Here is a 14,260-nt window from a genome sequence, read left to right as displayed (position 1 = left end):
GTTTTTGCCGTGTGCTGACATGGACTGAATGAGTTCTGTGCAGCTCTGTAGCTGCATCCTCATCACTGCTGATAAACAGGAGAATCACTGCATCAGTAAGGTTGGAAAGGCCTCCAAGACCATCGAGTCCAAGCCTTCCCCCAGCACTGCCAAGGCCACCACTGACCCACATCCCCAAGTGCCACATCCACATGGCTTTTAAATCCCTCCAGCGATGGGGACTCCAGCACTGCCCTGGGCAGCTGTGCCAGGGCTGGACAACCCTTTCCATGAAGACATTTTCTATAATATCCAACCTGAACCTCCCCTGGTGCAACTTGAGGCCATTCCCTCTCCTCCTGTCCCTTGTTCCCTGGGAGCAGAGCCCAACACTCCCCTGGCCCCCTCCTCCTGTCAGGGATTTGCAGAGCCAGAAGGTCCCCCCTGAGCCTCCTTTCCTCCAAGCTGAGCCCCCCCAGCTCCCTCAGCCGCTCCTGGTGCTCCAGACCCTTCCTCAGCATCATTCCCTTCCCTGGACACACTCCAGCCCCTCAATGTCCTTGTGAGGGGCCCAGAACTGCCCCCAGGAATAGAAGTGCCTCAGCTGTGCCAGCACAGGGGAGAGGACTCATCCTCAGGGAGAACACAGCATTTTTAGCCAAATTCCTATCTTTGGTGGTAAGGAAGGGCAGGAGGCAGCGACTCCAAGAAAGATCCACAGTGCTGTCTCAGACATGGATCTCCCTGTGTAAGGACACAAAAGGCCGACAGGTACCATCTGAGGACGTGGGATCTGTCCCACTGAAATGGCTTTGACTGTTGTGGAACACAGAATGTACTGGGAAAACAAAACATTTTTGCTCTTGGTTTCAAGTAAAAAAAATAAATCCAGTAAATTGGAAAAACAAGCTACATTTCTTTTATTCAAAATCAACCCAATATTACATCCTGAGATTCCACAAACCCGAGTCACTCTTAATACAAACACTAAGGTAGAATCCCTACCTGTGTCTGGCCATTGTTATAAATTAAGTTCATGATTAGTTTTGATCAAAACAATTCCTGTAACTACAAGCAAGTGGCTTCACTATTGTCAGAAACAGCAAAGAGCAGCAACCTCAATCAATGGATGAAACACTCAGGAGAAACTCTAAAAAGAGTAAAGAAACAAGAGATTATGGTTGATCTGTTCTCCTGGGAGTGGTGCCTGTTGAGCCTGTGAAGCCACTACCAGTAGTTTCAATACTCTGTGATCTGTAAGTGCAGTAGTAAGGCAGGTGTATCCCTGGAGCAGGCTGGGAACTACCTGGAGCAGTCAGGCAGCCTCTCATCAGGCTGGACTCACTTTGTACATGTCATAGCATTTAGTAATTTAGTTTTCCACTGTGGATCCTCCCTTTATGAATCCCGAATTTATCCTTGAACTTTGAACAATCAAGTCTGAATCTGGTCAGATGTTTGGGAAGTGGTAGTTGGATTTCCTTGTTTTGCAGCAGTGCTTCTTGCTGTCCAAAGCTGGGAGAACGTTACTGCTGGTCAGCTGGGGCAGGTGCTGTAACTAAAGGAAAAGTTACACGGAGTGTATTTGTCTGGAATGAGAATAAAGCACACGTTTCCTTTTTCACATGGAAAAATGTCACTATTCCTACTGTAAACCTGCACTTCTCATACTAAGAGTCATGGTTCTGTGACTGGACTGCAACAAGATCAACTCATTAAAGGGATTTCTTCCAGTCGTCCAGGGCAAGAAAAATATTCCTGTTATATCCTATGGCATAGAAACAGAGGTGACTCAGTGGGATCCAGGAATTCACAGGCTGTAGCAGTTCTCCATCCCTCACCTCCACCTTCCCTGTCTGTTACCAGCTCAGCCTTACAGCTGAGGGGAATGTGGCTCTTGGGCATAAAAATTGTGGAATGACTCACATTGTGAGGCTGGATCTGGGGACTTGGGATGGAGTCCAGAAAGGCTGAAGCAGCAGGGAATTTGCTTGGCAACTCCAGCTGCAGAAACACCCAGTGTGTGGTGTAATGTGTGGAACTGAGTATGGGATCATGTCCTATCAGCTGAACAAACTGGACACACTCATGTGGCTGGTTTAATTTGGGATCGTTTTGGTGCTTTTTAATCCCAAATTATGGAGATGGAAAAAATGCCCAGTTCTGTTTGTAACTGCTACTCTTTGTCAGGAGTGCACATTCCTGGATAACTCTGATGGTTCCCAGGGCTGTGCTGCTTATCCCCAGTGCCCCATGGAGCTGCACTGCAGTATCCAGTTCGTATGGATTTACTCTTTAGCCAGGAGGTTTGTTTCCTCCTCAGGATAAAATTGTCCAACACCCTAAACTGCCAGCCCAGCCCAGCTCCTGGGAGCCAACAAAAGAACCAGCCCCTCCTCAGGCACAGAACATGAAATACTGTGGAAAAGTTACCCCTGGCATGTGCTTCCGGGTCAGCCTAGCTGGTTTCCGAGCTGTTTTTTCCCGTTCTTTCCCCAGATCCAGTGCCTCCCTGAAGCTGTCAAAGTAGGGATGCTGCAGCAGCTGCTCACAGGTTTGCCTCTCCGCAGGGTCCATCCGAAGGCACGCCTAGAAAAGATGAAGGATCACACAAAACACTCATGAAACAGGTCTGCACAATTCCAGGCCCTCCCCACAGCCAACGAGTATTCCCACAGGTACATGTGTTAATAATTTTTTTAATGTATTATAACAGTGGTTTTTCAGGAAGCTTGAGGAACAGCTGATACCCAACGATTGCAGCAATTAATCAAGGAATCATGGAATGGTTTGGGTTGGAAAGGACCTCAAAGCCCATCTCATTCTAACCCCCTGCCACGGGCAAGGACACCTTCCACTATCCCAGGTTGCTCCAAGCTCCATCCAACCTGGCCTTGAGCACTTCTAGGGATGGGGAGTCCACAGCTGTAGTAGGAATTGTGGCTTGAGGAATAGGGGCAGGAAACCAGCTCTATTTTTCAATGAATCTCTGATAACTCAGCCCCCAGCTGACACCATTTACTGATAAGTGACACAGACCCCACTTGCTCATCTCAGTGCAGGGCTGGAGTTTTCTTACCTTCATGAGAGACAGAGCAGAGTATGAAATATTGGGGAATTTCACTTCCAATGGCTCCTGGAGGGAAAAAACCAGTGATGGTACTCATATGAGCAACCTGTTCATTTATCAGGGGACAGAGACCCAGCTTCCCATAGCAACGTGACCCGTTCCTCACAAAATGCCTCCCTCACTCCGTGTGCTTGCAGGCCTGGCACTGCTGAGGATGCGCCACCAGGAATGGGGGGAAGGGGTGGAGATCAATAATTTTTTGACTGTTTTCATGTAGTGTAGTAGTTAAAATGTCATGAGACGGGTTCAGCCACCTCCAAGTAATATCCTGGTGCACACTGGCAAAGGAAAGGGCAAAGCTTTTGGACTGGGAAAAAATGCTGTGCAGCAAAGGACTGGTCAAGCTGAGCGAGGCTTTTCCAGCTCCACTTCCAAAGCAGGCAGCACGTGGGTAAAAAGAAGCAGGAACATTTCCCTGCCCAAACACCCTGTCTCCTTAGCACTGCAGGGTGGATTAGAGTGGAAGAGAGACTGGTTAGCACCAGGCTCAAGGGAATTGCATCTGGAGGCAGCTCTTACCATGCTCTCCGGGTCTGGAATTCTCACCCCGCTGAAGAACTGGTTGGTGCTGAACACTTGCTGGTGCCTGGGAATGAGATCCCCTTCGACCAAGAATAAAAAGAAATTTGGATTAATCTGCTGTTTTTCTAGTACAAGGTTGTATCCTCTAACAAAGCTGATCCCATGCAAGAGAACATCCAAAGAGATGGAATATCACCAAGTGAGCTGAGGAAATGTTCTTCTGTGACAACTAATGTCCATTTGGGCCATCAGTGATCCCACACTGAGTGACTGTGCTGAGGGCCAGGAGTGTTCCAGCTTCAGGAAAATTTAACTCATACTGGTGAAATTCTCTTTGGACACTCCTGAGTGTGTTGTATGGAAAAGAGCTGAAGTGCAGCTCCACCAGGAGCACGTTGTAGCTTTTCCCCAGGGCAGCTTTTTTGAAGCTTAGAGCAGTTCAGAGCAAGGAAAATGCTAAAATCAAACCCAGAACAAAGAGCCAGTAAAATGCCAACCCCCATAATGGCACAGCTTCCACCAAGGAGCTTTGCTCAGTCCAGCACCTGGATCCAATGGGAATCTCTTCTGGCTGAAACCCTGTCATTAAAAATAAATTATAACTGCCTAACAGTGGCTTTAATGGATTCTGGAGGATGAAGCAATCAGTGTTGAACTATTTGTCTAGCTAAGGAGCTTATCTGTTTAAAGCCATTAGTTTTATAAACTGCTCAGTAAAAATTACAACTCTCAGTTCATTCCAACAAATTTCAATTAAAAGTGGGGGGTTGTTTGTTGCCAGGCAAGAAATCAGATGTTACACACTCAGATCAAAGAGAATCAATGACACTGGATTAATTTAAGCGTTATGGGGATAGTGGGTCTTTTATTTAACAAATAAATCTGCAGTGGCTCCTAAAATTCCTTGATGAATAAAGACAAACACGTGGAACAGACAGGTTGTGAACATTTTTGTGAACAAGTGTGAACATTTTCACACTCCCATTCCCAGGCACAGAGACATCCCCAGGCACTGGCCACTGGCTTATGAGACCTCCAAAGCTGGGATGAACTTAATCCAACTATTCATTCACCACTTTGCTTGATTTGCTGAAAAATACCTGGATCTTTCAAACCTTTATGCAAAACATTCCTTTCTGATACAGGCCCCTCATTTCCCTGCATGGAGACAGGTGAAGATGTGGGAAGCACAGCAGGAGAGGCAGGTGTTCCTGTGCTGTCCCAACCCAAGGGACACCTCAGCAGTCACTGAGCCACCCCAAGGGACCAGGAGGTCCGGTGGTCACCTAACACATCCCACATCTTTCCTAATCTGCCCAGCACCAGATTCAGCTTCCCAGAGGCCACCACTAAAGAGAGTGGAGGGATGGTTCCAGCCAGTCTGCAGGCAATGATCCTGCTTCCACAGCCCCGTACTTTGGGAGCCAGGAAAAACCAGCTCCCTTTTAAGGACAGGAACACCTCAAATAAACCAACACCTACTACAGGGAGAGATCCACGGGGTAAATTCACCTCTTGGCTACTCCTGATTCCCACGACAGAGGAAAGCTCCAGTCCTGCCAAGGGGGACACTCACCCAGGGTTCTCCGGATGAGGTAGAGCTGGTCCACGTCAGACTTCCCAGGCCAGAGCGGGACCCCCGAGAGCAGCTCGGCGAAGACGCAGCCGATGGCCCAGACGTCCACGGGGGGCCCGTACTGGGTGTCCCCCACCAGCAGCTCCGGGGAGCGGTACCAGCGGGTGGCCACGTAGTCTGTGTAGTAGTCACTGGGACCGGCTGGGTTGGGGTCAGGGAGGAGACAAACAAACAGGAATGTGGGATCAGGGAGATGCAGACGAGCTGTCATCAGTTGTTGCACATGTTGGGGCACCTCCTGGGCAGGCAGTGGCTGCAGGAACGGGGTGAGTCACTAGCCACAACAGGACCCTGCTTTGGAAACACTTTGGATCTGGCAAAAATCAGGACCGTGTTTTTCTCCAAATGAAAATGTGCAGAGCTCACAGCAGGGCCCTGCACCAGCCAGTGGGCAGTTCCTGGAGCCCACGTGATTTGTCAGAACAGGAGCTAAAATAAACCAGATTAGGGGGTTTATTTACAAGGAAAATGTGAAGCCATTGTTTGCAGAGGCAGCCAGAGGGGTCTGGCTGCCAGGGAACTCCAGCTGTGTCTCCAGCATTGCATAAACAACGGCTGGGCAGCTCCAAGATGCCCAAGGCTGACTTCCATGTGCCAGTGCCAGCACCCCAGCAGCTCAGCTGCCCCAGCAGGGAGCTCAGGCTGTTCACAGATCCCTGTCACCGCGGTGTCTGGACTCCTTCCTTTAAGGTTGGGGATCTCTACACAGCCTTTAGTAGAGCTTCCCTGGGGAAACACAACAGCCTTTTATAGAGGATGCTTTGCAGATGCATCAAGCAAAGACAAGTGAGTGTTTGAAAGGCTGATCCTACACTTCAGTGGAGCTTTCCCGTGTTAACAAATGGTGTGTGTAGCAGCACTCACTCAGTATTCGAGCAAATCCGAAGTCACAGAGTTTGATGACAGAGTGCTTTGTTATCAGGATGTTCTCTGGCTTTACATCTCGGTGGATGCACTGCAAACAGAAAAAGACAAGGTTAGAAGCAAGCATTTAACCTGGCCCTCATACAAAGACCCTCTTAATTCATCCACACACCCTCTGCACATTGTGCCAGGCAATCATTCCTGCTGAAGGAGATGGAAGGATTTCTGAGCAGCAGCTAAATCCACGTCCCATCAGGCAGGACAATTACCTGCCCACAGCCCACCCTTGGGATGAGACTCTCTGCAGGCTCAGCTGCACAGCTCTGTGTCACCTGGACAACATGGAGTCAGCTCCCAGAACCAGCTGGGAAGCTCCTGGCAGATGATTCTGCTGGCAAAGCTCAGCAAGAGCTCGGTCTCACCTGTGCTGACCTCTGCTCAGTGATCTGCTCAGCACAGGTGAGACACATCCAGAGCTCTCTGTCCAGCTCTGGGATCCTCAGCTTCTGTGGATAAATACCTGATGGGAAGAAGTAAAGGAGACCAATCCAGGCTCTCCTTGGTGGTGCCAGTGGCACCAGACAGGCAATGGGCACAAACTGAGCACACAGGAAACTCCACTTAAATCTAAGCAATTTATCTTTTTTAACTGAGAAGGTGGCCTGACACCCAAACAGGTTGTCCAGGGAGTCTGGGAAGCCTCCAACCTTGGAAATATTCAACCCCTGACTGGAAAAGTTTCTGAGCAGCCTGCTCTAGCTGAGCCAGCTTGAGTGTGAGGGCTGGACAAGATGATCTCCCTTCCAACACTGGCAATTCTGTGATTCTTAGGAGGTGACCTTGACCTTCACAACAACTGAATTTGGGCTTGGCAAAGAATTTCTGCTGATCAAACTAGTAGAGACCTTCATTTCTTTTGCTCTGCTCAACTCACCAGGGTCTCGCTCATGTCATCCCTCCCACACCATCACCTCAGCACAAACACCTCAGACTTTCCTCCTTAAGCTGGTGGTAAATTATTGTGTCTCCTCCTGAGGACTGAAATGCTGCTTATTAAACCACTGTCATGGAGTTCCAAAAAGGGCAGCTGCATAAAACCTCATTACCTGTGATCTACAGCAGGTCAGGCTGCAGCATCTCATTGTTCCCTCTGCTCTAAAACTCCATTAAATCTTTGAGGGGAATGGAAAAAAGACGCAAACCAACAAATCTTGGAAGCAGGAGAGAGCTGTGGCCAAGTTCCTGTGGCTCAACTGGACATAATTCTCCCAGCAAAGACAAAACACCCATCCCAGGGCCATCTCCTGCCCCACTCATAAATCTCAAACATTGGCAGATGAACAAAAACAAAGACAATTACAGCTAAGTTTGCTTAAAGAACTTCTCCAAAGGGCTCCTTCTCCTTCCCTGCTTCTCAAAGTGTTCCCACTAAAACGCACACAACTCGTGTCTCCCTCCAGAAAGCAGAGCAGGGGTTGTGAAAGGGGTTTACTGTGTCTGAGTTTTGAAATCTTTTAGCTGGTGCCATGATTCAAGGCCTGTGACTGTCAGCAGAAGGACTTTCTGATAAATCAGCAGCAGTTTGCTCAGCTCTCAGCTGAGGAGCTGGGAAGGCAGTTTCCTGGGCATCAGCTGTAATGCAGAGCACAGGAATACACAGGGATACATTCCTGTTCCACCTGGAAGCTTGTCTAAGGTCATTAGAGCAAATCATTCCTTGACAGCCAACCCAAGGGGCCTGTGTGACAGTAAATGCAGCTGTTGTGGGTACACACTGATGTTTCAGATGTGTTTGCTGTTGAAAACAGGAAATTCCATCTGATTGCATTCCATGAAAGCTCTGTAATCAGGAAAGTGCCAACAGAACCCCCCTCTTGCCCCAGGCCACATCCCAGCAATTGTTAGTGCTGTTCAGGACACTCACATTGTGTTTATGGCAGAAGTTCACGGCCTGGAGGGTCTGCCAGGTTATGCTCTTCACCAGGTACTCTGGCACCCTGTTTGAAAAAACACAGCTGTGTTTTGGACATTAAAAATCACTTCAGCGTTACAGGGAAAAGGAAGGGGAGGCCTTTGAGTGCTGACACTGTACAGGCATCTCTGAGCAAAATCATCAGGGAAATCAGAAAACACTTCCAAATCCAGTCAGTGCAACAAGACACAAGGGTTCATTGCAGTGTGAGAGTGTCTGGGACCACTGTCACAGCCAGGCCTGCCACTGGTGACCACACAGCAATGTCAGATCCTGTCCCGTGGCTGTGTTCAGCATCCACATTTCCTGGCAATCCCAAAATGCCAGCAGGCATTCCTGCCTCTATAACTGCTCAGGGCTGGAACTGTTGGAGATCCTATGGTATAGATACAGCTGTGCAATGCTGTCATGGCACTGATTGTCCAGGGAGGTGACAAAATAAGGGGAGGAAGCATGTTCCTACAAGAGTATAAAGCTCTGCTTTGGTTTGGATGCCCCCTCTTCACTCCCAAGGCTGGCAAATACCTTCCAGCCCACTCTCCTCTCTTTCAGTTACTGGGCAACAGTTCTTAAACTTCCTTGGCTGCCTGTAAGGGTCTTCAACATCCCCAGGAAAGGCAGAGGTGACAACCTTGGCACTTTCAATCTCAAATACCATTTTGTTTCATGTGTTTGATGTTGAAAAGTTTCTGATTCATTACAAAGAAAAAAACCAAACCAAACCAATACAAGCCTGGGTTTTTCTCTAAGGCACTTTGTGCTGTCAGTGCTGAGGGTCTTGTGCTGACACTGCTGTGGCAATGCTAGAGATTCCTTCCAGAAACATCCCAGAATGATGGGAGTGCTCCACTGACAGCCTGACAAGGGGATGGAGTTGGTCAAATGGCCTGGAAACAGTGTGTGCCCACCCACCTTAACCTGACCACAAAAGACTGGACCATCTGCAAAGACAGGAAGCAAAGTATGCAGCCTGTGTTACATGTTCATCCACACCGGAGTCGTTGGGATGAACAGAAAGCAAATGTGAAGTATTTTCTTCAAGGAGGGTTATCCATCCTCTCCTTCAGATTCCAGGTGAACTGGTTCAAACTGGGGTGACAGCTGCTCACCAGCTCCCAAAGCCATGTGCTGTCACCATGCTCCATTCTCCTCGAGCTCCACATCGGGGAGAAAGGCAGTAACAGGCTCTTGTTTACTCAACCCCCAGTCAGTCTCCTGCAGGCAGCTCATTTAGCTCCAGGCCCGTAAAATGATTTATGAACTCCTGCTTAGCATTTCCACAGCAGCAGGTCACCGTGGGTAATTAGGGACAATGTGTGTAGTGGGAGTGTCATTTACACTGTGTGAAGAACAGACCCCGTGTGGAGCTCACACCCGCTGCAAGCGCCTGTGTGAGGAGGGAGTTCGCTGGGGCTGTGCAGGGAGGTGCAGCCACAGCTCCTGGGGATTCCTGCCAACTCACACATCCCTCTGAGCATCCAAAAGCCATGTAAATGTGGCACTTGGGGATATGGTTTAGAGTGGTGGGCTTGGCAGGGCTGGATTAGTTGGACTCGATGGTCTTAGAGGCTTTTCCAGCCTAAACAATTCCACGAGTCTGTGATTCTGTATTTGGGTGCTCAGTGATGTGCCCCAGTGTGCAGTGATGTGCAGCACAGCTGGGGAGCAGTGGGAGGAGGGCTGGGGGCCCCCAGCACACCCCTGCAGCAACACACCAGCTGCTCCCAAGCCCTCGGGTTTGCTGCTCCCCAGCCAGCCAGAGCTCACCCAAATACTCGGCTCAGCGCTCCCGTCTCCCTGGAGAGCAGCTCTGCACAGGGACACACACGGGCTCACACACCATTCCTGGGGATGTCAGTGCCAAACCACAGTAACAGAGCAAGTGCTGGGCACGGGGCTGAGAAACTTCCCATGTTCCCAGGGGGACATGGGCCACTCACCCCCGGGGGTGCCTGTCCAGCTCGTGGAGAACGGTGTGGTCGCAGTACTCGAACACCAGGTGTAGCTTCCGCTTCCTCCTGAACACCTCCAGCAGGTTCACCAGGTTGGGGTGTTTGAGTTGCTGTAACACACAGGGGATGGACAGCTCAGTTCCTGCAGGGGGTGAAGGTGTGGGGGACAGGGATTTTGCCTGCAGGTCACAGTTCCTTAAGCTGAACCCTTTATACAAGCACAGCACGATGTGAAGCACCAGCTCAGCTACAGCTCAGCCCGCGTGTACTTGTTTTAGGAACTGGCCATGGGCAGTAAGTCAGCTTGGCTGCAGCAAGTGCCTCAGACAACGAATTCATCACTGTGCCCACGGCTGTTCTGGCAGTGCCAGTCACTGTGAGGATCAGCCTTTGAGGGCACCACAGTGAAAAGCAGCTCTCCATGGAAATCACATGGGGCAAGAGCCTGCAGCAGGCAAACAAACACACATTTGGCAGAAAGCAAGAGCTTCCCTGAAGCACATGGCCTCAGCTTCACCACATTTACTGTCACATTGTGGATGGGTCAACTAGGAGAATTTTTATTCCTGCTTCTTCAACTTCCTCTTAATCCACCTCATGTGTTCATGGAATCCCAGAATGGTCTGGGTTGGAAGAGACCCCAAAGATCATCCACTTCCAGCCCCCTGCCATGGGCAGGGACACTTTCCTCTATCCCAGATTGCTCCAAGCCCCGTCCAACCTGGCCTTGGACACTCTCAGGGATGGGGCAGCCACAGCTTCTCTGGGCAACCTGTGCCAGAGCCTCCCCATCCTCGCAGCCAAGAATTTCCTCCTAGTATCCCAGGACAAGGGGGAATAGCTTCCCACTGACAGAGGGCAGGGTTAAATGGAATATTGGGAAGGAATTGTTGGCTGTGAGGGTGGGGAGGCCCTGGCACAGGTTGCCCAGAGAAGAGGTGGCTGCCCCTGGATCCCTGGAAGTGTCCAAGGGCAGGCTGGACAGGGCTCGGAGCAACCTGGGATAGGGGAAGGTGTCCCTACAGGAGGGTGGAACTGTATGACCTTTGGGGTCCCTACCAACCCAAACAATTCCAGGATTCTATGGTTTCAAGACTCTGCAAACTGCCCCCACCCTCCCTTGGCTCCTGGCCATAAAACCCCTTTTCTCTACAAGCCATTTACTGTGCAGAAGAATGATTTATCAGGCCCCAGAATTTTTACTGATGAAACACAATCTTACTGCATCTTTGACAAACAGGAGTTGCCTAAGCCAGTAAATATCTCAAAAAACAAACAAACTGTTACTATTTACAGAGAAAAAGCTGAAAAGACAGCCAAGCGTGTCTGCACTTGTTAAAATCAACAGTGCCCCAACACAGATCCTGCCATGCCTGGCTGCAGCGATGCAAGCTTTGGATCCCAAAGGATGATCCAGTTCCCAGCTGGGTCTTCTTCAGCAATGATTGTTTTCCTTTTCAGATCTTAAATACAATTTAAATGTTAATGCATCTCCAGCATTGTTTATTGAAATGAAACAGTACACATCCTGTGTTCGCTTAGGATAGGAGAAAGAGGCTGCTTCTCCCCAAAATCTAACTGAAAAACAAATATCCTGCTTTTCTGAGATGATGGGCTTTCCCGGATGGCAGGTGGACAAATCATGAGCACCCTGGAGAAAGTGGAAAGTGAAAAATTCTTCCCACTTCTCTGAACGCACAGCTGAGGGTGCTGTGTGCCATCACCTGGCAGCAAGTTTATAACAAATAAAAGGAAATATTTTTTTTCACGCAACACATTCCTAAAGCCTCAGGAAACTATGGAAACCAAATGAACACAACAGTTCAAAAAAGAGATGGGACAGACTCCCAGCTCCCTAAGCAAGAAGCAACGGGCACAACCTTTGGCTCCAGAATCCTTGCCCAGAAGCTGGGAGTCTGAAAGAAAACCTTACCCCATCCTCTCCCTCTTCCTCCTGGGTCTCTCCTCGTTTCTGCATGCTTGATAGACCTGGGGTGTCACCCACTGTAGATGTTCCCGTGCTTTTATTTTCACCAGGAAAATACACACAGAGGGTGAAGGAGCGACCCATTTCTGTGTGAGGGTGAGCTCTCACAGAGAGGTCAGGAAAGGATCAGCAAAGACAAGGTGCTGCCGTGGCTCACAGGTGCCAGCTCTGCCCTCGATTCCTGGCATTCAATCCACAGCTGGATCTTCCTGCACGCCAGGCTCCGACACTGCGGATCCCCCAAGATCAGGGGCTCAGAAATGGCATTTTAAGGAGGAGCTGGGGCAGATTTATCAACTGGGGAGCTGGGAGAGTTACATTCCATGGCTGTCCCACTCCTCGTGCTGTTTAGGATCACTTTTTGCCCATGTGTTTTACACCGGCTCCAACAGTCCTGGACCGACTCTCCCAGCCTGGGCTGGGGAGGATCACCTGGCATCGCCATCCCTGGATAAGTGGGCTGGCCATTCCCTGGCACCGGCTTTCTCCCAGATAAGCTGACTCGGGCACTCCATGGTGCTCCCTTGCACCCGAATCTTTGCTTCCCCCCCTCACGAGACACCATCACCCTCACAGATGCCCTCATGCCCCCTCTCTTCAGGGTTGCCCTCACAGCCTGTCCCTTCGTGACGCCCCGTCCCCTCACGGCTCCTCCCAGCCCTGTCCCCTTATTGCTGCCCTCACAGCCTGTCCCCTCATGATGCCCTGTCCCCTCACGGCTGCCCTCACTGACTGTCCCCTCACACCCTGTCCCCTCATGACGCTCTGTCCCCCTCACACTCCATCCCCTCACGGCTCCCCTCCAGCCCCCGTCCCCTCACGCCCCGTCCCCGGCAGCTCCCTCAGGGCTCCCCGGCTCCCTGCCCCGGTCTCCCTGCAGCGGGCACAGCCCATGCCGGGAGCGGGGCTCCGGACCCCCGCAGCCACCCACCTTGAGCATGCGGATCTCCCTCAGGGCGATTTTCCTGATCACCGGGTCCTCCTCGGACTCCAGGAACTTCTTGATGGCCACGATCTGCCCCGTGTCCTTGTTGCGGCACTTGAAGACGACGCCGTAGGAGCCCTCCCCGACCTTGCCCAGCTTCTCGTAGCGCTCCATGGCGCGGGACGGCCCCGCCGCGCTCCCTCACGGCGCTCGGGCGGCGGAGCCGGGGCGGGCCCGCGGGCCGGGGGTGTCTCCCCGGCGGCCGAGGGTGTCTCCCCGGCGGGGACGGCCCTCGGGAACCGCCCCGGGAACACCGGGGCGGTCGGGACAGTCCCCGAGAGGGAGAGAGGTGGGGGGGTTGCATCCCTATGGCCTCTCCCGGTGCCACACGCTGACCCCTCAGACCCCCCGCCATGGTCATGGAATCACAGAACCACAGGATGGTTCGGGTTGGAAGGGACCTTAAAGGTCATCCAGCCCCAACCCCCCTGCCGTGATCGTGTTGTCCTTGCCACGCTCTGCCTTTCCAGAGGGTTTCTGGTTTTGACTCTTATTTCCCTGCAGGGTTGAAAGTGGGAACACCCTTCCACAGGTCTGGCTGGCCTCAAGCAGCACCTGCACCTCCCTCCTGAAAGGATGAAAACCTCCAGAAAACCTGGAGATTTCCTGGAACATCTTCCTCCTACACCATTCCAGCATCTCGGGTGCCTGTCACCTGATGGATTCCTGCCAGCAACCAGACCCTTTTATAGAGCATTTCCATCTTTTACCTTCCCATTCTCTTTCCTGTTGCGGGTCCCTGTATCCTCAGTCCTCCCCTCATCCCCTGAGGAAAGTGGCCTTTTGTGGCAATAACCACTTCCAACATTAGATCTGGAGATCTGTGTGGACACCTGCCCCATCCTATGCCTCCTCCCTCCCCAGTCCTTTCTTGAGGTGCTTCCCAACTCTGTGCAGGACAAAGATCCACTAATTATTTTTCTTCCCAAGCCACATCCATCAGGGATGTGTAGTCTCCTCACCTCCCAGCCTGCCAAGATTTGCCCACAGAGATAACAATCTTCTGCAGAGGAGGAATGTGGATGTGTATTTATTTACCAGTAACTGCCAGTTCTTTGTGTTGTCCAAAGGCACATTCATTCCATTACAACCCTCCTCAGCATATCCCTGAAGATGGGGGATACAGGTACACAAGGCAGCCAGCCTCTGCTTTTCCAGCCAGACAGCTCCCCAGTGGATCCATGGTGATCCCAAGTGACTGGGCTGGGAAGAATTTGCCCCTGCTATTCCTAT

The 14,260-nt window shown here is 51.0% G+C and overlaps 1 protein-coding gene across 2 annotated transcripts; it reads right to left on the bottom strand.

Annotated features, from left to right (window-relative positions):
* Positions 1-875: 875 nt before the first annotated feature.
* CDKL1 (cyclin dependent kinase like 1) lies at positions 876-13,225 on the bottom strand. 2 transcript variants are annotated; one of them, XM_064659672.1, is made up of 9 exons: positions 12,974-13,225; positions 10,044-10,165; positions 8,056-8,128; positions 6,132-6,222; positions 5,208-5,408; positions 3,629-3,711; positions 3,059-3,115; positions 2,413-2,568; positions 876-1,537 (listed from the first exon to the last, which is right to left on the bottom strand). In XM_064659672.1, the coding sequence occupies exons 1-9, from the start codon at positions 13,139-13,141 to the stop codon at positions 1,430-1,432; spliced, it is 1,059 nt and encodes a 352-aa protein (XP_064515742.1). In that variant the 5' UTR covers positions 13,142-13,225; the 3' UTR covers positions 876-1,429. The 2 variants fall into 2 exon arrangements, with proteins under 2 accessions (XP_064515742.1, XP_064515743.1); XM_064659673.1 differs by lacking the exon at positions 12,974-13,225 and adding an exon at positions 11,989-12,601.
* Positions 13,226-14,260: the final 1,035 nt, after the last annotated feature.

The sequence above is a fragment of the Pseudopipra pipra genome, chromosome 6 (assembly GCF_036250125.1).
Source record: "Pseudopipra pipra isolate bDixPip1 chromosome 6, bDixPip1.hap1, whole genome shotgun sequence".
NCBI classification, from domain to species: Eukaryota; Metazoa; Chordata; class Aves; order Passeriformes; family Pipridae; genus Pseudopipra; species Pseudopipra pipra.
This window is presented reverse-complemented; position numbering and strand designations above follow the sequence as displayed.